The 22,835-nt window shown below is 44.2% G+C and overlaps 1 protein-coding gene across 1 annotated transcript in view; it reads left to right on the top strand.

Annotated features, from left to right (window-relative positions):
- Positions 1 to 22,835, top strand: part of ephb6 (eph receptor B6) — a gene marked incomplete at its 5' end in the record, with an annotated part of 83,554 nt that overhangs the window by 40,737 nt on the left and 19,982 nt on the right. Inside the window, one exon of the mRNA XM_079504832.1 lies at positions 22,169 to 22,324. Coding sequence (XP_079360958.1) covers positions 22,169 to 22,324 — 156 coding nt within the window. The remainder of the gene's footprint in view (positions 1 to 22,168; positions 22,325 to 22,835) is intronic.

Genomic DNA, 22,835 nt, shown 5'->3' with positions numbered 1-22,835 from the left:
AGGTTCGGATCTGATTTGTTATTTAAAACATGTCTCACCCGACATGTTAACGTTTCTGCCGAAAGATAAACATGATGTAAAAATAACATGAACATGAACAGATGTGAAATCTCATTAGTACCATATGCTATGGCTTTGAAATAGATGAAGAGTAGTCTTTAGACGAGGCAATTGTCAGAATTGTGTGGTGGAGTATTTCAACAAAGGTAAATTTGAACCACATGAAAACATAGTGTCCCAATCTGGGGCAAACAATTGCAGAAAACAACAGATCTACAAGCTCACAATGTGTTGCAACGTGACGTGATATGAGCTTGTAGATCTGCTATAAGACATTCGATAGAGCACAAAAAAACAGGTGGCCTATACTAAGACCCCCGGGGACCCTGTTATACGGGGCTTAAGTGTCCAAACCTGTTTCCAATTTGCAAAGTTGTAAAACGTCAATAGTGTCGTGTAAAATTTGAAAGAGCATCACAGGTTCCCAATTTGGGGATGTTGTTCCAGCCGTGCCAGGCGGCGGGCAGCAGCTGACAGCTGTACTCCCAGACAGACCCAGCAGGGTTTACGAGTCACTGGCTGCCCGGATCAATAGAGGCAGGGACTGGATCACATGATGTGGACACAGAGGCCAGAGGGAGGTGTGGGTGGACAGATGAGCACGGCCAAGGGACGGAGTGTTCTGTCTGCATTGTCCTTATTAGTGATACATGTGAATACCATTTGCGGTGGTATTTTGTGCGTGCGTGCGTGGTATTACTATACTCGTGAGGGCCAAAATGTCCCCAAAATAACAGCAGAAGTGTTGGTATTAGGGTTTAAAAAATCTTTTTAGAGTTACAATAAGGAAACAAATTCAGGGTGGGTTTAGGGTTAGGTTTAGACATTTAGACGTTAGGTTTAAGGGCTGGGTTAGAGATAATTAAGTCTAATTTATTTACTTACTTGAGTGCTGGTGTGGTGTGTGCACTGAAAATAGCAAATCTACAAGTTGCGAGTCTGATATTTTCAGTGTTAGGGTTAGAAATGAATGGCAAAGAATTGTAAAAAGTCATACATTGATAAAATCGCCATCGTTGTTGAAGTGAAACGTGTGTGTGTGTGTGTGTGTGTGTGTGTGTGTGTGTGTGTGCCATGTACGTGTGTGTTTGTAGTAATACAGACATTATATATCCACACATACATCTGTATATTGGTGTGGTACCGTGCAAGCGTGTGTGTGTGTGTGTGCGTGCATGCGTGCAGTAATGTGTGTTTAACACATGCATACAGTATGTACTTGCACGTGTATGCGTGCATTTCCTTTCTTCTTGCGAGTGACTTTGCACAGGTTGTCGTGAGAGTAGAGGAGTCCCCGAGGACAGCGAGTTACACGTAGAGACAGTGGACTGTGATGTGGAGATGCATTTCCTGTCACATGTTAGGGTCTCTCTGAGGTGGGGAACACAGCTTAGGAGAGACGGAGAACTTGTCAGGACACTGACACAACATCAAAATGTCACCCTGGAGAGGAGAGGAGGGGAGAGGAATGCTGGGAGGAGAGGAGAGGAGAGGAGAGGAGAGGAGAGGAGAGGAGAGGAGAGGAGAGGAGAGGAGAGGAATGCTGGGAGGAGAGGAGAGGAGAGGAGAGGAGAGGAGAGGAGAGGAGAGGAGAGGAGAGGAGAGGAGAGGAGAGGAGAGGAGAGGAGTGCTGGGAGGAGAGGCGAGGAAAGCTTATCAAAGTAGGATTCAATGAAAGAACAAAAAGCACTTTTTTTAAAAGAAATGTCCAGAGGGTAGGACAGAGAGAGAGAGAGAGAGAGAGAGAGAGAGAGAGAGGGGGAGAGAGTGGGAAAGAGGAGAGGAGAGAGCAGAGCATGAGAGAAGGCGAGAGCGGGAGAGAAGGGATGTGACACATTTAGGTCATAGTGATGTAATGGCCACTCGTCTGTGAACAAGTGACAGGAACCACAGGGGGAGAGAGTGAGAGAGAGAGAGAGAGAGAAAGAGAGAGAGAGAGAGAGAGAGAGAGAAAGTGGACACACATTAATGACTCAAAGAACTGAGCAAGCAAAAAACAAAAACATACAGGGGAAAGGAAGGAGAGTGGAGGTTGGTTGGTTGGTTTGTGCGTGCGTGCGTGCGTGCGCGTGTGTGCACGCGCGTGTGCGTGCGTGCGTGCAGGCGTGTGCATGCGTGCGTCATTCAATGTCAGTCCAACAGTGAACTGCACAAAGCGCATCCTTGTCAATGAGCATATAGGGGTCTGGAACTGGAAGACCACAGACCTCCCAGAGTACGAGGGGGGCCCCCACAGGCTCGCCAGCTCCTGTACAATTACAATTAATCTTCCCACACTGCCAAGTCAACTGTGAAATGTCCTCATGCTCTTTTGCGTTGCATCTGTGCTTCCGCCCGCCACTTGCGTTTGTCTGTGTTTGACTGATATTCTCTGACAAACAGCACCCCGTTGGAACTGCGCGGCGAGTCGGCGGAACAGAAAGACCAAATGAAAGGGGGCTCCCGCAGACCGTGGGACGTGCGTGCGTGTCTGTGGAGAGTGAGAATCCCAAGACATATGCTTTTTGTTCCATACTCTCATCTGATTATGTTTAGTTGATTAGTTCAGTGACTAACGATGTGGGTCTGTCGCGGAAACACCGCTGTTGTTCAGAGAGACTGAACAACTGATCGCTGTGCAGTTTGACGAGGGGGTGTCAACTGTGCACAGTCAAAACCCAATGCAGTCTTAATCCATTGAGACCTGGAACGCATCCATGTCACGTTAGCGTTTAACCACATTAACCATTAACCCATTTTGGGTTCCCGCCCCAAAATGGGTTAATGGTTAATGTGGTTAAACGCTTTTGGTGTTTTAAACATTGTTATAATTTAGCTATTGAAAAATAGCAGATCTACAAGCTCATAGCGCGCCACCGAGTGGCGCGCTATGAACTTGTAGGTCTGCTATTTTTGAAAAATCGTTAAAATGTGCCTCAAATCTTTCCGAAAATTGTCATGATTTAGAAAACTTTTTTTTTTAAATTTCGACGTCAGGCCTGAATGGGTTAATTCAACTCTGAGACGGAAATGCAACCAAATTGAATCAGAGTTATAGAAATAGAGCTGCATTGACACTGAGGATAAGTGGGACAAGTATGGGGGAAATAACTAAGAGCTACCTAAATTATGTAGGCGGAAAGCAAAAGTATAGGCAAAGCAATGAACATGAAGGGGGGAAAACAAACGAAAACCTATTGTTTTATCATTTAAAATGGCACGGTGTGCCGTCTAACTGGCACATATTGTGCCAGTTAGGTGGAAAATAATATCCTAGGGTTTTTTTTTCAGAGATTGAAATGCAAAACTTCAGTGTTTGCTCTTAAGCTGTTTTTCTTGCATGTGCCGTGCATGGTGGACACTTAATATTGACAGAAAGCAGCTAAAAGATGTCCCGCATGACGTACAGTATGTACTAATAACCCATAATTACCAGCTGGAAATTGTCCATGATTCCATCAGCGTCACTCTGGAAGCCTCTCGGAGAAGGACGCCTTACTTCACCTTGAGGTTTTACATTATAACCCAACTGTGTCTGTGGGGGAATTACATTATAACCTACAGCCAATTATTGGAATGAGTTGAGAAATCAATACAGTTTACAATTTAGGCATTTAGCAGACGCTGTACTGTATCCAGTAAGGTTAACACATACATCAAATGCAGAGAGACAGTTGTAGTGCCTCAGTAATCTACAGTAGGATAGGTTAGCCAAGAACCTAACATCAGTCATCAATCAAATAATCTGTGCATTGAAATTATAGAAACTATACAGGGTAAACAAATGAACATAGAACCTAGCATCTCTCGAAATAACATGCTATCTAAATAACATTCTAAGACTGCATGGTCGTCAAGGCTATTAAGTGCTATGGGCTAAGGTGGAGTCTTCAGATTACTGTGGAAAATTGGGAGTGAATCTGACGTTCTAACTGCAATGGGGAGTTTATTCCACAGTTTTGGAGCCAGTTGGCCAGCAAATAATTAGTCCTACAGAATAGAGCTGGCCTGGTACTGTACTGTACATAGTTACTGTAGCTCTATCATGGACCGAAGATTCACAGGAACAGTATATTATAATTACCCCATTGAGATAATTCTGCATAAATATGACTTAAACAGACAAATGTACTGTAAAGAAAGATATGAACGAACATAACACCAGTCATGGTATATACTTTTTCAGACTGAAAGAAAAGAGGACACATGTACATGTAGCACCCCTTCAATCATCGGATTTGGGGGGTCTGTAATTATCTGTCAAAAGATGGCAGCAAAAGATGAGCTGCGTGAGTTCGTCTGACAGGATGGGTGCTGTTTGTGTTTGTTTTGTGTTCCTTCACCATAGCAGCAGAAGATGTTTTTCTTTTATTTATGGGCTTCGCTGTCGAGTCCTCCTGTCTCACAAAAAAATAAAATACAAAAGTCCAGACCAAAATATCAACACTCGCCACAATTGCAGCTCTCACAGGAAAGCTTGGACACATTTACATATCTGGGACGTATTTGTTGGGAGGACAGAGTTTACTATATAAACAAGAATAGGGAAGGCATGATCATACTTTTTATGATCATTCTATATTGAGACAAATATGCAATTCAGAACACATTTGAAAGACAAAAAAACCTAACTCTGCATCTTCGATTCAAATGTCAAATCTTATTTTATGGGACAGAAACATGGAGAACCACAACAACCACCAAATGAACTGCAAAAACCTTAAACAGATGCTTACGACACATTCTGGAAATCTACTGGCCAAAAAACAATGACCAACGAAAAGCTCTTGGCAAATCACAACACAAGAACAAATTGAAACAAACAAATCAAACGCATAATCAAATGCAGGATATGCGGGGCCGGATTGGGCACACCCTGAATAAACCATCCTCCAAGCACGGCCAAGACAGGCCTTATAACCTGGAACCCACTGAGGAAAAGAAAGCCAGGAAGACCCAGCAACAGCTGGAGAAGTTCTGCCAATGCAGAACTAAAAGGAAACAAGAACATCAAGAGCGTCTATACGAATACAAAATGGCTGCTATAGAGGCGTATATTTTCTGTTCACCTGTATTTTTCCTTTACATCAAGTAAAGTGTTACAACTGGTACCACGTGCGTCAGATTATTTGTGCTCACAGCTTTGGAAGGTAATATATTTTGAAAAGTGAACAGAAAATATACGCCTCTATATTAGTAGAAAAACAGGACAGGAGGGTAATTTAGACATCAAAGAAAAAGGAGCACCAATCACAAACAAGGTCATCATGACATGAACTCATAAAGTGGCTCTTACAGCTGCGTTCGAGGGAGAGAAGCCGGGCGGCTTATACGAGCTGGGTTGGTGTCTGTCAGCAGAGGCTCTTGAACGGGAGGAATGGGACGGAGGTGCTACAGTTGGAGGCCATCGATATTGTCCTTTTCTTTTTGCTGAGGTTTGCGTGATCTGCGCAAAAGGACAGTTAACCCATTTTGGGCGGGAACCCCTTTTGGTGTTTTAAACATTATGTTATAATTTAGCTATTGAAAAATAGCAGATCTACAAGCTCATAGCGCGCCACCGAGTGGCGCGCTACGAGCTTGTAGGTCTGCTATTTTTGAAAAATCGTGAAAATATTTATTTCAGAAAACTGGAGGATTTAGAAGGACCCATTTAGGTCAGGCCTAAATGGGTCAAATGATAAGGGACAATATCGGTGGCACCCAACTGTACGTCCTCCCGGAGGAGGCAGGTGAGCCAGTAGACTACAACGGCAGTGGAAACCCAGAAATGTGTGGGGGTGATTAATTGGCATACGAAATTATAGTAGAGGTAATTCGTTGTCCTATGACAGTGTGCACAAGAAATCTGGTGCTGATTGGTCCAGCGGTTAGCGAAATGAGCTCCAGTCCGGACACGTACAGGCCCTTTGGAACATCTTGGAAGGAAGCAGAGAACAGAGAACCAAACACAGAACCAGCTGGAGAAAGTTAATGAAACACTTTGCTCCCAGGGCTGGACTGGGACAAAAATTCGGCCCGGTCATTTTCGCGTGGATTTGGCCCAGACCGGCCCACCACAACCAGCGCGCAGATAGCAGAAACTCTACCGTCCACTCCGTCGAGGCACACACACAAACAAACAAGCCCTAATACCACCACTTTTACAGAACAACATAAATGATACAAACCAACAGAAAACTACACAACCCTTTGTAGAGGGTTTATTTGTCACTCACTGATACAGGTACAGTGAAATTATCATGATGGCACTGGCAGAATGGCAGCACGCCCGGACCTTTCCTGGTGGCCTGCCTATATATATATATTTTACAAAAAAAATCATGGTGGCCCCCTACGGTCGCGGCCCACCGGGAATATGCCCGGTACGACCTGTGGCCAGTCCAGCCCTGTTTGCTCCCCAAAGACCAAAGGGGTGTAAGTCAAGTGAGTCCGGAGTGAGTTAGAGCTTGTAGATCTGATATTTTCGGCACGTCACACCATGTTACGGTGGAGTATAAATAACCAGAGCAGGGAGGCTTGTGTAGTGAAATGATGACAGAATCTCTCCGGAGATGAAATATGAATCATGACCCGACCTCAGTACTAAACATAATATTTGACCAAAAATCTGGGGTGGCTTCATTGATGACAAAAAACGTTATCATAAATAAAGTTAGAAAAATATTGTCATAGTATATTTCATGTCCTGCCAAACATGGAGTTGATTCTGAAGAGAACCCCACTGCGTATATTGCTTAAAAGGCAATCTAATGTAATAACATATGAAAGAAACTTTTTTAAACTCACAAAGAATATTTTGTGTTGTCTGTCCTAGTCTCATGAACCTGATGTCTCAGGAAATCTTTGGCACAAACGTGGATTCAAGGATGAACTACTGATTATAATTTGGTGGTCAAAGGTCACTGAAGCCTCACAAAACTAAATAACTATGCACAAAAGGAGAGAGAAAGACAAATCTCCTGGAGAAATTCCTTTAAAGTCTTCACAATATTATGAGCCTGGACAGACATGGATGTAAACTGCAAATGGTTGGCTGAGGCATACAACCACAATGTGGTATTTCTAGTTTATTGTTGTTTTCCACTGATTTAAGCATTCCTAGCCGTTTCCAGTCAAGCTGTCTTGGAGTATGTTTGTCAAAAACCCTGCAAGCAAACGCAGTGTCATTTACCACACTGACAAAAGTGTATACTGACTGCCAATGTCTTAATTAGTTTACCATGCAGTCGTCAGCCTGTAAAGGTTTTGGCCAGAAAACCATTGAATAAAACAAGCAAGCTAGTTTTTCTGCTGTGAGGGAGATTGACAGGGCAATGTCGGTTTGGATAACACCAGATGGATTCATTTGTGTGTGATTAAAGACTGTTCAATGACACAGCAATACCCGGATATATTTCTACTTGCAAAAAAGAGATTTCAACCTTACTACGACTTTGTACTACTAGGACTTTGCAGAGGAAATTATGTAAACAAGTTTTATGCAAATGTTATGCACATTTATAATAATTATTAAAATAATAATAATAAATGAATAATTTACATTTGGGGGATATCTTTCACAATAATAAATGTACTTGTTCTAGACATTTTAATGATCACAAAAAATATATATTTTACTTACTTTTTCAGGGTTAAAGGTAAAGAAATTGTTAAAAAGTCCAGATATTTTGAAGTTGTGTTTCTGCCTCTGTGGTTTTTTTTAATATATGCAAATATCATGACCAATGGGCTGGCATTGCAAGACTAAACAATGAACATCAATGCTGATGTTTTGAAATGAATGAATGAATTAAAATATAAATGGTTGTAATGTTGCAACGGTGGGTCTTGCAGGGTTAAAGAGAGTTTTAATTGTCACTCTCTCATAGAGTACGGATACAAGAAGTGAAATGTTGGTGTGACATGTTCCGCAAGACCGTGCTAACAACAATGCAATATAACAAGATAATAATAATGATTATAGTGGATGTTCCATTTGGTCCCAGACGGATTATATCCAGTGTCCACTGAGTATTTGTATTTTGTTATTATTATGGCATACACTGTTGTTGCTTAGCTGCGTGTGCCAGAGTTGGGTGAGACAAATCTTCTAATGACTTATTTAAACCTAGTTTAGCCTCAATTCATATTTAATTAAAGTGCAGGAAAGACACCGTTGGGGACGGCTTTCTGTAAACCAGGACTGCAGTGTTTGACGTAGATAACGACGTATAGCCCTGTTTGAGGAACGGTGCTTGTATATTCTCAAGAGACAAATACAAATACAGGTTCAAACCAATACCAGCTCACAGGATGACTATAGAGCGTCTTTACTGTCCCGGGAACTCGGGGAGGGTCGTTGGGAGCAAGGCTCTAGTTATCTTAGTTGGGAGTTCCTTTCTGTTTGGGAGGACAAACATTAATAGAGCTTGACTCGGCCTTACATAAAGTTGTTTTGCTGTGGGAGTTTAAAGCAAATGGAGCACATTAGACAATGCACGCAATGGTTTTCATCCCCCCTCCAGTCCAGGCTGAACGGAATGACATAAACTGCACAGTTAAGGAGAGAGAGAGAGAGATAGAAACACGGACGGAGAGAGATACAGAAACAGTGAAGGAGAGAGAGATACAGAAACAGTGAAGGAGAGAGAGAGATACAGAAACAGGGAAGGAGAGATACAGAAACAGTGAAGGAGAGATACAGAAACAGTGAAGGAGAGAGAGATACAGAAACAGTGAAGGAGAGAGAGAGAGATACAGAAACAGTGAAGGAGAGAGAGAGATACAGAAACAGTGAAGGAGAGAGAGAGATACAGAAACAGTGAAGGAGAGAGAGAGAGATACAGAAACAGTGAAGGAGAGAGAGAGAGATACAGAAACAGTGAAGGAGAGAGAGAGATACAGAAACAGTGAAGGAGAGAGAGAGAGATACAGAAACAGGGAAGGAGAGAGAGAGATACAGAAACAGTGAAGGAGAGAGAGAGATACAGAAACAGTGAAGGAGAGAGAGATACAGAAACAGTGAAGGAGAGAGAGAGATACAGAAACAGTGAAGGAGAGAGAGAGAGATTCAGAAACAGTGAAGGAGAGAGAGAGAGATACAGAAACAGTGAAGGAGAGAGAGAGATACAGAAACAGTGAAGGAGAGAGAGAGAGAGATACAGAAACAGTGAAGGAGAGAGAGATACAGAAACAGTGAAGGAGAGAGAGAGAGATACAGAAACCGTGAAGGAGAGAGAGAGAGAGACAGAAACAGTGAAGGAGAGAGAGATACAGAAACAGTGAAGGAGAGAGAGATACAGAAACAGTGAAGGAGAGAGAGATACAGAAACAGTGAAGGAGAGAGAGAGAGATACAGAAACAGTGAAGGAGAGAGAGATACAGAAACAGTGAAGGAGAGAGAGAGAGAGATACAGAAACAGTGAAGGAGAGAGAGAGAGATACAGAAACAGGGAAGGAGAGAGAGAGAAACAGTGAAGGAGAGAGAGAGAGATACAGAAACAGGGAAGGAGAGAGAGAGAAACAGGGAAGGAGAGAGGAAACATGGAACAAAACACTTTCAACCACGTTCACCCTGGCGACCTGGTTTTGGTCATGTCAGGTGAAATTATTGGTCAAAATATTCAATTATTTTCTAAACTAGAAAAAGTGCCCCTCGGGGCACAGGTCTCCACCAGGGCAGGTCAGGTTGTGGCCTCCTGGTGGCACTATAATAGGCTAATGTGAAAAGGGTGCCATTTCTTCTCACGCCTTGGATGGCAATTGGATGATTTGAGGCATTTTGTTCCAAAAATGTGTTTTGCAAAAATCCACCTGTTGGTGGCGCTATAACAGGCCAATGTTATATTCCTCAGCCTAGTAGGAAAGTCTGTGAAAGATTTCACGTAAATTGCATGCTGCGTTCATGATTTGAGGCTTTTTGTTCAAAACGGGCCAATCCTGCAAACTTTAAAAGCCAATGTTAGCCAATTCGTCTGGAATATGAAATATCGGACAGATGCGTCTTGAACACATGACTATAGAGATAGTGTGAAATGATTTGCAAGATTTTTGGACAGAATCAGTAATATCCAAAAATGTGTTTTTCAAAAGTCGGCCTCCTGGTGGCACTAGAACAGGCCGTTCTGGAAATCCAAGGGGTATGTGTGCAAAATTTGGCATCGACCGGGTTAACTTTGCCGGAGATTAGCTGGTAACAGACGGACGGACGGACGGACGGACACACGGACGGAGTGCAAAACATACTCTCTCCACATGCCTTCGGCCTGGTGGAGACAATGACTGTAACAAGTTCACAACATATGTCACGTTGTTGTGATACATTGTGAGTTTGTAGAAAGGCTATGGTTAAGTGTATATAGGGTCGTAGTGTCCGGTTAAGCGTACTGTATATAGGGCTTAAGTAGTTAAGCTGAGGACCACATGGGTTCCCATCTCTCCTGTTGTGTGTCCGCATCTGTGGGCTGTATTTAAGTGTACATACATGTCGTACACATATACAAACACGAGGGGGGGGGGGGGAGGGAGAGGGATTATAACGCTGCAAGCCAAAGGAGGGAATGGACGCCTGAGAGGGGGGGGGGGGGGGGGATAGGATGGAGGAAACAGAGTGAGAGAAAGAGAGAAATTGGGTCAGTGTTCTAAATACCAAAGTACTATGTCACTGGCAAATTACACACTTCGTTGCCATCTCTCCCTCTCCCTTTCTCTCTCTCTCTCTCTGTCTGTTCCTATTCATCTCTTCTACAGTTCCATATTTTTTTTCTTCCCCCGCATAATCGTTATTTACACAACAGTTTCTCAGCGTTTGTTTTTTGTTTGGTTTTCTTGTCTGTCATCACGTTTCTCTATGCATGGTTGCCCGTGATCTCTGCCATCCCAAAACCTACAGTATATTATCCACTCTGAACAATGAATGTATCTCTCTCTCCCTTTCGCTCTCATTCATCCCTTTGCTTCGGATTACCATACCACTGCTCTTACTACATGCTGTTGTTCATCAGAGACTTTATGTAATTATCATGAACCCTTTGCTAACCCCCCACCCCCCACACTCACACACCTCTCTTTCTTTTTCTTTCTTTCTTTCTTTCTCTCTTTCCTCCCTCTGTCCTCCTCCTCTTCCTTAACTCCCCCAGTGAGTTAATGTAAAGGCATGCGTGCCTCCGCTGGCTGCGAGCTGTGTCGAGTCTCCTTTGTGTGGAGGATATATAGAGTGAGCGGTGGATGGATAAACGGATGGATGGATAGATGTGGGGAAGGGGAGGGGGGAAGGAGGACGTAACGGGAGGGCACAGGGGGCACTGCGTTTGGATAGGCTCGCTGGGACGAGTTGGGAGGGAGGAGGTGCCAAACATGGTGAATGCACGTGTGTGTGTGCGTGTGTGCGTGCGTGCGTGCATGGCTGCGTGCGTCTGCCGGTATAGTGGCGCTGAGTTGTGTTCCTGTTCCGTGTCAAGGCTGTAAGGGAACACATACGATAATGTGACCCAGGAACATAAAAGATGGATGGAACCGTTCTTAATCTCTTCCTCCTCACACACACTCGTTGCCATCTCTCTCTCTCTCTCTCTCTCACGCGCGCTCTGTCTTCCTCCCGTTCCGACCTTCCATCTGCCTGTCCTCCTTGTTCACTCATGTCTGTCCTCTGCTGGACGTCTGTCTGTCTCTCGTATCACTACTTGCTCACACGGTTCTCCTGTTCCTACTCTCACCACCAACTCACACACACGCACGCAAGCACTGATATCTGTTCTGACGTCTTTTCTGTCTGCAAGGGAGTACCACAGGGCTCCGTGTTAGGTCCACCATAATGTGACAATTGTCTTCATATGTGTATTCTATTCATATGGTTGACACTGCTTGGCATGCCTCCTTGAGCAGGTGCCAAAGCAAATAACTAAATCAAACCAAGAAGACACATCCTATATCAATGCAACCCAAGCTATTTATCTTTCTATCTATACTAACCAGAAAACAATAAACAAACTCTTACCTAAGTCTAAACTAAATACCAAGACTGAAAGCTACTCTCTTGCTTGGTGTTCTATATTATTTTTGTACAGTACAGAATCGGACTCAGCTTTATTGTGACATGATCACAGTTTTACAGGTATTTTTTTTGCGTACAGTAATTCCCATCGTGTCATTTGTTTTCCAAGAAAAACAAAGAAAGGGAAGAAGAGAGAAAGTGGGAGCAAGGAGATCAAGGCAGGAAAAAAAGAACGTTTGAGCACTTTTACTACAAAAAGTACATGTAAAGGGTTTTCTTCTGTGTGGGCAACCAAAACGTCTCTTAGCTTATTTACAAGCTTTGCTACAAACTGTACAACCAAAGGGCTTTTTATTTTTCCCCAAAAAGCGTCTGTGTATTGTGCATTGTACTTAAGGACATACTTAAGTAGTTTTGAAAAGCAGTGGCTCAGCGGTCCAGGCACCTTGGCTGGTAATCCAGTCTGGCAGTGTGCCGCGGGTTCGACTCCCGATCCCGACGGCCTTTACTGCATGTCTTACCCCCATCTCTCTCCCCATTTCCTGTCAGCCTACTGTCTGTCCCTCCATAAAAAATATAAAATAAAGGCGAAAGCCACAAAAAAAACATTTAAAAAAAAGTTTTGAAAAGCATCAGAAAGTTCTCTTTGAAAAGCAATGGTCAGTTTTCTTTGAAGAGTACTGAACCGTACTCACTGTATTGTAGCAGTAAGCTAGTTTTAATTATATTTCTCTGAAACTTTTTGGTTTTCTTTGTGCAGATGCCTATTTTTGCCCTGGTCTCACTTGAAAAAGAGACACAGCAGGACGTTCTTGCTCAATTAAAGTTGAATTAAACGCACACACACACACACACACACACACACACACACACACACACACACACACACACACACACACACACACACACACACACACACACACACACACACACACACACACACACACACACACACACACACACACACACACACACACACACACACACACACACACACACACCCTCTCTACTCCTACCACTCTCTCTACCTCTCCCTCCTCTCCACACTACTCCTACCACTCTCTCTACCTCTCCCTCCTCTCCGCTCTACTCCTACCACTCTCTCTACCTCTCCCTCCTCTCCGCTCTACTCCTACCACTCTCTCTACCTCTCCCTCCTCTCCGCTCTACTCCTACCACTCTCTCTACCTCTCCCTCCTCTCCACTCTACTCCGCTCCACTCTAACCTTCCTCACACCTGTTTGGCAGACAGACACGGTAGCTCTTCCTCTCTAATGAGTGGGAACACAGAAAGCCTTTTATCTGTTTACACTCGCACTGCATTCAATCCATATTCCCTCCTCCTCGTTCTGTCTCTTCCTCCTACGGGCAGACCCACACTGTGCATGTGCATTGTGTATGTGCACACATGCATGCACACACACACACACACACACACACACACACACACACACACACACACACACACACACACACACACACACACACACACACACACACACACACACACACACACACACACACACACACACACACACACACACACACACACACACACAGATGTGTGCAGTACATGTAGATATATGCACAGTGCGCACGCACGAGCGCACACACACACACACACACACACAGGTCCCCACATAAGAATACAGTACAAACCCACAACTCCACTTAAACACCCACAAACACACATGTCCACTTAAACACACACACACATGCGCGCGCACACACACACACACACACACGCACACAAAATGCTGTGTCAAACATAAGACGTGGCACACATTCTTGGCAAGGTTATATAATTAAGATCAAAGCTTGAAAACAGATTGCACAGACACACAAATTGTACGTTGTCACTCTCACTTTTCACATGCTCTCTTTCAGTTTTTCTCTATTTAATCATTTTACTCTCATGCCGTCTTTCAGTCTATTTCTCCGTTTGCGTCTCCGTTTCCCCCGGCAGCACATTACGGTTTTAAGGTTCATTCTTTGAAGAAGACCTTACAGGTCGAAACGTTGGTTTATGTTAATAAACTTCCAGCATCGTGGCTATGAGTGTGCGGCCCTTTTTCTTCTTTTCCATAGCACATTTTAAGGTGACACTTATTTGAAGGGCCACTTCAAGTGTTTCTGTGTCCAACATCCTGTGGTTACAGCCCTCTGAGGTGTAAAGGACGCAGAACAGCACCGTTTGTAACACCTCATCACTCACACACACACACACACACACACACACACACACACACACACACACACACACACACACACACACACACACACACACACACACACACACACACACACACACACACACACACACACACACACACACACACAACGGCAATATTGCACGAAATACTGTCCTGATATACAACAAATAGTAGCGTGTAGACCTCAACCAATAAAAGTGTTTGGGGGCCGCAAAACCTAGCTCAAATAGACTGTGAGCGGATATATAAGAGGGGTGGACCACGTCGGTGCACGTCAGGACAGTCTCATTGAAAAACATGCATTCTAATGAGATTTCATCGTTCGCATCGCTGGCAGTGTAGACGAGGTGTTATGATGAAGCTTAATGCTGCGTTCACACTAGCAGATGATGCAATGGTACACAGCGTATTTGTAGCTTTGTATCCTTGTAGCTGAAGTTGAAACCAGCTCAACTTTTTTGTAGCTTTGTAGGTAGCTTTTGCACTCGTCAGGTGTATCTTTGTATCTTCATGACGCTGGCTTCCATTGAAAATGAATGGTAGGCTGTATCTTTGAATCTGCCCGTGTGACGAGTGTGAACACAGCGACTGACGCGGCTAATAATTCATTTTCAATGAGAGGCCTGTGTTTTTTTGTACACATGGAGAAGTTGAGGGGCGACAACGCAAGCGTATTTACGCGACCACGGTACCGTGAAATTGTCGTGTGCGTGCTCTTTTCGTGCACAGGCTCGCGACCGGCTACCTGGATTGTTTTTTTTCCCCACTTGCGTTGTTGTGTTCCTCATGAGTCATGACCCATGAGCAGAGCTGGAGCAGACCTGTCCTTGATCCAGGCGACAACGTCTGCATCACACGCTGCCCATCTGAAAGGACCTTTAGATTTATTTATTTACAGACTCGAGTGCAAAGAAAAACTGTGAAGGCTAGTGTGTCGGATGATAGTTGAGTGGTGAATAGAGCTGAGCAGTTGCCAAAGCAAAGAACTAAATCAAACCAAAAAGACACTTCTACTATCAATGCCCAAGTCCCAAAGCTATTTATCTAGCTATCTACTAACCAGAAAATAATAAACAAACTTACCTGGCTATAAGCCAAACTAAATACAAAGACAGGCACCTACAGTACTCTCTTACTTGGTGTGCTACATTTTACAAACAATGATCTAATATCAAAATATCAGTATAGATAGAAATGCTCCGCCTGGCCCTGGTTCAGTAACTGTTAAACCAACAACCTTGACGATATTTTCTCAACGCAAAATTGCTAAATGGCGAGCTGTATCTGTTACACACCTAGTAGTGAGCGCCACGCCAAACGAAGAATCCGGCCATCTATTCAGGGGCGTGCACAGATAGACACTAGGTGGTGCCCTTTTGCCCTCTGGATAGCCCTTTTTTGAAAGTTAGTTTTTTGTTAGTTCATTTTATTTTAGTTTTGCACAGTGTACAGTATGTGGCCCATGGTGAAATCGATCAATTCTGGATTAAAAGCTGCCAACATATTATTTATGCCCAAAAATCTATAAATCACACACTATTAAGGGTGGTTCCACGTGCTGCACAATGTGCCCTTTTTCACTTGAGCACCACCTGCGCCTCAAAATGTCTGTGCACGCCACTGCATCTATTCATGTACAGGTGAAATCTAGCACGCAGACGAGGCTCAGTCTACAGTATACATCCACTGCGCGTCTGTCTCAGCCAGCAGGAACAAGCCACTGGAAGCAGTCCAATGCATATTCTCATAGTTTTAATTAGCATGTATATCTGAGGACATAAGGCTACTGGCAGAGCGCAGTAAGTAATATAATGGAGTGCCTCCTCCACCTAAGGTCAGCTGTTGCCGTGGGCCCTGCATTAACAACTGGCACATTTCACACCGTTTCACACGCACCCATAGCTCTCTCACTGATCTATCTGCGCACAGCGACTCAGCAGTTTTCAAAGCGCAAAATGGAAATCTTTGTCTCTGCATGTGTACATTTGGGTAGCTTGTGTATTTGTATTGGTATTCATTTCGAACCGTGACTCTCTGTCACCGGCTGTCTTGCCAGTCTGCGTTATGTGCACAGCTGTGTTTGCAAATCTACGCCTACAGTACTTTGTACACTAATCACGTTTTTTATCTCTTCATATTTCTTGAGTGCGTCAGCGGCCTTATTTCACAGCTATTTATTGATTTATCTTTGAGTGGTGCAAACCACTCCAACAACCAGCTTTGTCTGTATGTTTGTGTACCTGTATATCTACGTGTCCGTGCAAAGGTGAGCATGGTTACTATGGTTAGTGTGTGACGTCACTGACATAGCTGATCAGACTATATAAGACCTTGCACCACTCAGTTCACACGCGTGTGATTTTTTATATATACCTCATACAGTAACTGCTATACATCTACATTTGACGTCCATTGCATCACTTACTGTACACAATATGTCAAGGATAATAAGCATCTGCTCTGGTAGCAGCAATGTGCTCAGTCGTGTGTGGAATACACACAAAGTGTTACCTAGAATAGAATTCAGAGCCTACCCTGAAGGACTGACATGAGGTCAGTTATTGCAATTTTCACCCAAGGCAACATGAGGGATAATGCCCCCACTCCCTCCCGGTGTTACCTACTTTCCTTGTTGGCACATGCACTGGGTGGTGTCGGTGAGAGGGTTTCCTTGAAATGAACGGGTGGCCGTGTTTTCTTTCAGCCTCCATTTATTTATACATGGTACATCCCTGCTACTTCCTCCATTAAACACTACAATGCCAACAAGAAAATGTTTTCACTCACAGACATTAATAACCCCTTAAACCCCGTTATACTTCATTAAATGTATTTTTTTGTGGCTTTCGCCTTTATTTTATATTTTTTTATGGAGGGACAGACAGTAGGCTGACAGGAAATGGGGAGAGAGATGGGGGGAAGACATGCAGTGAGGGCCGTCGGGATCGGGAGTCGAACCCGCGGCACACTGCCAGACTGGATTACCAGCCAAGGTGCCTGGACCACTGAGCCATGGCCCAGGCCCCGTTATACTTCATTGACTGGGGTCCCACAGGTGTCTATAATTAATGGGCCCCCTCTTTTTTTCCCAATAATCTACAAGTTACTAATCTGCACATGTTGTGAGCTTGTTGTAAATATGCTATTTTGGTTGAATGTTCGCCTACAGTATTTTTGCCATTAGAACACGTGCAGTATACAGTAGGTGCCCTATCTATGGTTCATGTGGTTAAAGGACCACTTCACCACTTTTCAACTTCTCTTCCTATAATTGGTCCTAACTAATGTTCATGATAAAATACCACCATTTTTTCCTACTCAGTCTGTGTCTCATAGGAAGGCTGTGGGCAGTTCAGAAACCCGTCCACCAGTGACATCATCGATGGTGAATCCAAGATAATAGAAACGGCAGGCTTTCTTTTCCTGACAAGTTGCAATGCAAAAGTTGAAGCCATCGTTCTCACGATAATAAAAATCTAAATATATTTTAAAACAAATCTTGTTTTAAAAAAAATCTGCCTAATGATGATGTCACTGGTGGACGGGTGTCCGAACTGCCCAAAGCCCTCCTATGAGACACAGACTGAGTAGGAAAATAATGGTGGTGTTTTATCATGAACATTAGTGAGGACCAATTATATGAAGAGATGTTGAAAAGTGGTGAAGTGGTCCTTTAAGTCAAGACTTTTCTGTGGTTTAGATACCGTTTGAGTCCAGGAGGCACAAAGGAAGAATTTGACTCAAACACTTTAGAGGACTGAACTGCGGGACAGGTAGACAAAATGCATGAGTTGAGCAAAACAACTAAATTTTATCGGTATATGTATCTTTCTTTATTGTAACCATTTTAACAAGCATAGCTTTGTCTCTCATACTGTGCCATGGCCGAATTATATTGAGGCTATGTACGACAGCAATGGGCTAAAATGCCAAATGTCATTTATTAAAGTTCACAATACCTCTGTGGATACTTGGCCAGGCGAATGTAAATAACAACTAATTTAAAATGGAATCAAAGACACATTTCACTTACAGGAAATTCAGTGTGTGTGTGTGTGTGTGTGTGTGTGCGTGCGTGCGTGCGTGCGTACACGTCAATAAACAAGAGTCTTGAGTCTGCTAGCAGCCCATATAATCCACCAACAACCAACTGGAAATTGGTCAAAGGGTAGTGGTGGAAATCTTAATTAGATGAGATATCTTGTGTGAAATGTTGATTTTCTTTTTGGCCTGAGGGTGGTGCTGACTGAGGATGGGGTCACAGTCACACATGATATTTAGGGTTCATCTTCCTTCCAGTGTGCTCAAGATTCGTGGAAATCTGCAAATTCTACTTTGAGATAACTTATAATTGGTCATCATTATCAACATTTGTGTCATCGTCGGTTCAGGAAGGTGTATCAAACATTACAAGTTTGGCAATCCAGACAATTGTTTGTTGTTTGTGAAAGTGGTGGACAGACAGACAGACAGACAGACAGACAGACAGACAGACACAGACACAGACAGACAGAGCCATCCTTACAGCCCTTCTGCTAGCGGGGCTAACAATAGTGCTAGTGATGTCCATATACAACTTATTGAACTAAAATGATACGCAACACTGGGCTGGCTACAAAACGGGGTTAAGGGTGAGTGTAGGTGGAGTATACTGTATGAAGTATTATTCTCCCGTATAGAAATGACATGTTCAGGCCTGGGCTGTGGCTCAGCGGTCCAGGCACCTTGGCCGGTAGTCCAAGTCTGGCAGTGTGCCGCGAGTTCGACTCCCGATCCCGACGGCCTTTGCTGCATGTCACCCCCCCATCTTTCTCCCCCATTTCCCCCACACAAAAAAAAACATGTTCAGAGCGATGAGTTGTTGTTTCACGTCAGGTTATTCACATTAAAAGGTAGCTCCTTCCCAGCCCACAGTCTTCTACTCTTCTTTACAAATTATTCACGTTTGAGGAATGCATCTCCTGAGTCCTGTTATCAGGAATGTGACTCTGACTTTATTGTCAGTCTTGAGTTATGGTTGAGACTTTTTACAGGTTCTGTGGGACACCTACTTACTAAGTAAGTTTGTTGTAAAATGTAATTGGCAGTTTTGCAGGGAGTGCCACAATTTTGGTATTTCTTCCAGTTTTTCATGTGTCTGAGGTGACAGTACTTCATTAGACACCCTGGAGTCGTTTTCATGTGCAATGGTGTATTAACTTTGTATTTAGGGTTTCTTCCTGGAGGCTGAACCCTTGACAGTCAAACTGGCCAATGAAATAAACAGTAATATAGTGACATCACACTATCAGCCCCTCCCCTAACCCCTCCCCCTTTATCATACAACTACAGCTGTGGGTGCAGCTTCAGTTCAGGTGGATCACCACCCATCACCATGCACCCACCAGGCAAACCAGGCATACTTAATGAACTGGTGGGCGTGCCCACATAAAAACATTTTAACAAATACCGTACACTTTTTTGAAAAAATTATACCTCCTAATCTAACAATAAGACCCGATGATCATGTTTTAGGGTGGAACAAAATCACGGCACTCCATCTTTAATTGGCACAAAAAACTAGAGCATATTTTTAGTTATTCTATTTATAGTGACTCATAGGAATAGACTACGTGACAACCAGGAATAGTCTGGTGACCACCGGAGAGACGGGTGGCAGCCGGAATGTAGACGGCACCCGGGAGCAGTATGGGTTGGTGCCCCAGCCTGTGTCTTCCGTGAGGAAGAAGCCCAACAAACCCACGGTGAGGCCTTTAGGAGGGCCATTCACCACCATGGGAATCCACCATTCCTGAATGAAGTGCCTGGTGCTGGGAGTCTGGCGCAACGCACAGGGGCTGGACCTGGTGAGACGTAGGAGGGGCCCGGACAGGAGTCAACCCACAGAGCCTAGTCCTTCCACACGCCAGAATAGTACCTCCCAGTCCCGGCAGAGTAGTTCAGGAGGAACGGATTGTGTGGCCCTGGTTTTTCCCTAATGGGACTGATCGAGGGTATCTACTGCGACGTAAGTCGGGACTCGACCACCCCGGCTGGGTCGCCTGAGTGAGGGGTATGATGTTGGGAGACCCGAAACGCTGATGACCTTGGGATACATCACTGAGGATACGTCCCAGGTGCATCCATGCAATGTATTTTAGTTTTTTTAATACATCCTTGCATTGTTTCATTGGTTGGTTACCAGTTTCTTTTAAGAATGATCTCACTGATTACTTTTAAAGCTCAGGTGTGCTTTGTTCCCATTCATATTTTTTAAACGTACAGTATGTGCCATCCCTGAGATGCTGTAATGCTGTCTCTTTGGCTGTTCTTAAATCCAAATTAAGGAACAATGGTTATGGAGATTTTAGGTTTACTCTTGGGAATGACCTTATATATATACTGTATGTATAGTGCGTGGGAAAAGGTCATTCCCAATATAAATATAAAATCTGTAAATATGTTTTCTGTGGAAAAAAGGTAAAAACATCTTTGGTTTTACAGTTGTAGCAAATCTGTAAATAAGCATTTACAGCACATTTTGGTTGTACCGTTTGTGGCAAAAGCCTGTAGCCTAAATATCTAAGAACCACAGAAAGGAAAACCCTTTACCTGTACTTTTTGGGTAAAATTGCTCAAACCTTTTTTTTTTCTTGGAAGAAATGACATATGGAAACTACACACAAAAATAAATTTCACACACATCTTTACCTGTAAAACTGTGATGTGACAATAAAGCTGATTCTGATTCCGTTTAGCATTCCTTTTTAGTTGAGCCACGGTACGATTGAGAAACTATTGTATTGAGGCCGTCTGTGTGTATACGTCTGTTCTTCCTACTTCATGAACTCAATATCTGACATACAGTATGATATAATATATAAGTCAAAGGTCAAGGATAAATGTCTGAACCATTCATCAGATTCATAGATGAATGGTTGGACAGCAATTTGTCTCCGTCTTGGAATAAGACCGGTAGTTTAAGAACATGAGAACACACTGACACCAGGACATTTTAGGACAATTACTAATTGTTCATAGTGTTTCTCGGCGAAGCTCATTTGTCTCCCCTGTGCCTGTCTCTCTGCACAGTGTCTCATTTGTCTCCCCTGTGCCTGTTTCTCTACACAGTGTCTCATTTGTCTCCCCTGTGCCTGTCTCTGTCTCCCCTGTGCCTGTCTCTCTGCACAGTGTCTCATTTGTCTCCCCTGTGCCTGTCTCTCTGCACAGTGTCTTATTTGTCTCCCCCTGTGCCTGTCTCTCTGCACAGAGTGTCTCATTTGTCTCCCCTGTGCCTGTCTCTCTGCACAGTGTCTCATTTGTCTCCCCATGTGCCTGTCTCTCTGCACAGAGTGTCTCATTTGTCTCCCCATGTGCCTGTCTCTCTGCACAGAGTGTCTCATTTGTCTCCCCTGTGCCTGTCTCTCTGCACAGTGTCTCATTTGTCTCCCCTGTGCCTGTCTCTCTGCACAGAGTGTCTCATTTGTCTCCCCTGTGCCTGTCTCTCTGCACAGTGTCTCATTTGTCTCCCCTGTGCCTGTCTCTCTGCACAGAGTGTCTCATTTGTCTCCCCTGTGCTGTCTCTCTGCAGTGTTTTATTTGTCTCCCCCTGTGCCTGTCTCTCTGCACAGAGTGTCTCATTTGTCTCCCCATGTGCCTGTCTCTCTGCACAGAGTGTCTCATTTGTCTCCCCATGTGCCTGTCTCTCTGCACAGAGTGTCTCATTTGTCTCCCCATGTGCCTGTCTCTCTGCACAGAGTGTCTCATTTGTCTCCCCATGTGCCTGTCTCTCTGCACAGAGTGTCTCATTTGTCTCCCCTGTGCCTGTCTCTCTGCACAGAGTGTCTCATTATCTCCCCTGTGCCTGTCTCTCTGCACAGAGTATCTTATTTGTCTCCCCATGTGCCTGTCTCTCTGCACAGAGTGTCTCATTTGTCTCCCCTGTGCCCGTCTCTCTGCACAGAGTGTCCGGCGGGCTACTTCAAGCCGACGTCGGGCTCGGCACCCTGCTCCGTCTGTCCCGCCAACAGCCGCACCAGCCAAGAGGGAGCACATGTGTGCGAGTGCCGGAGTGGCTTCTACCGCGGTGCCAAAGACGCAAACGCATCCTCCTGCACAAGTGAGTTTGGAAGGCCGGGAGACACGACTTTGGCCGGAGACATTGTCCAGCCCAGGCCACTCTCTTCCGTCTGGGCAAGAGTGGTCTGTCCGAAGCCAAAATGTGGTCGGAAGAAACGTGATGTAGTGGATGCAACGTCTCTTTTTCCTCCTTTGATTGAAACGTCTTCTCCCTCCAACTGGCGTGATGTAACCCTCATGCCTTCAAGATTTTAGCACATGCTTCTCTGCGGCGCTAAGTATCCACGACATATAATATGCATGTCTAAACATGCTTTCCCTTTCTACTGTACATCTCTCTCTCGTATCGTTTTTGTGATGTTGATCTTTTATCTCCCCCTATATGTCATATGCTAACACGCCCTTCTCTCTCGCTCTCTCTATCTGTGTCTCTCTCTCTGTGTCTGTGTGTCTCTCTCTCTCTCTGTGTCTCTGTCTCTCTGTGTCTCTCTGTCTCTCTGTGTCTCTCTCTCTCTGTCTCTCTGTGTCTCTCTGTCTCTCTGTGTCTCTCT

This window comes from Electrona antarctica (assembly GCF_951216825.1).
Source record: "Electrona antarctica genome assembly, chromosome: 6".
NCBI lineage: Eukaryota > Metazoa > Chordata > Actinopteri > Myctophiformes > Myctophidae > Electrona > Electrona antarctica.
This window is presented reverse-complemented; position numbering and strand designations above follow the sequence as displayed.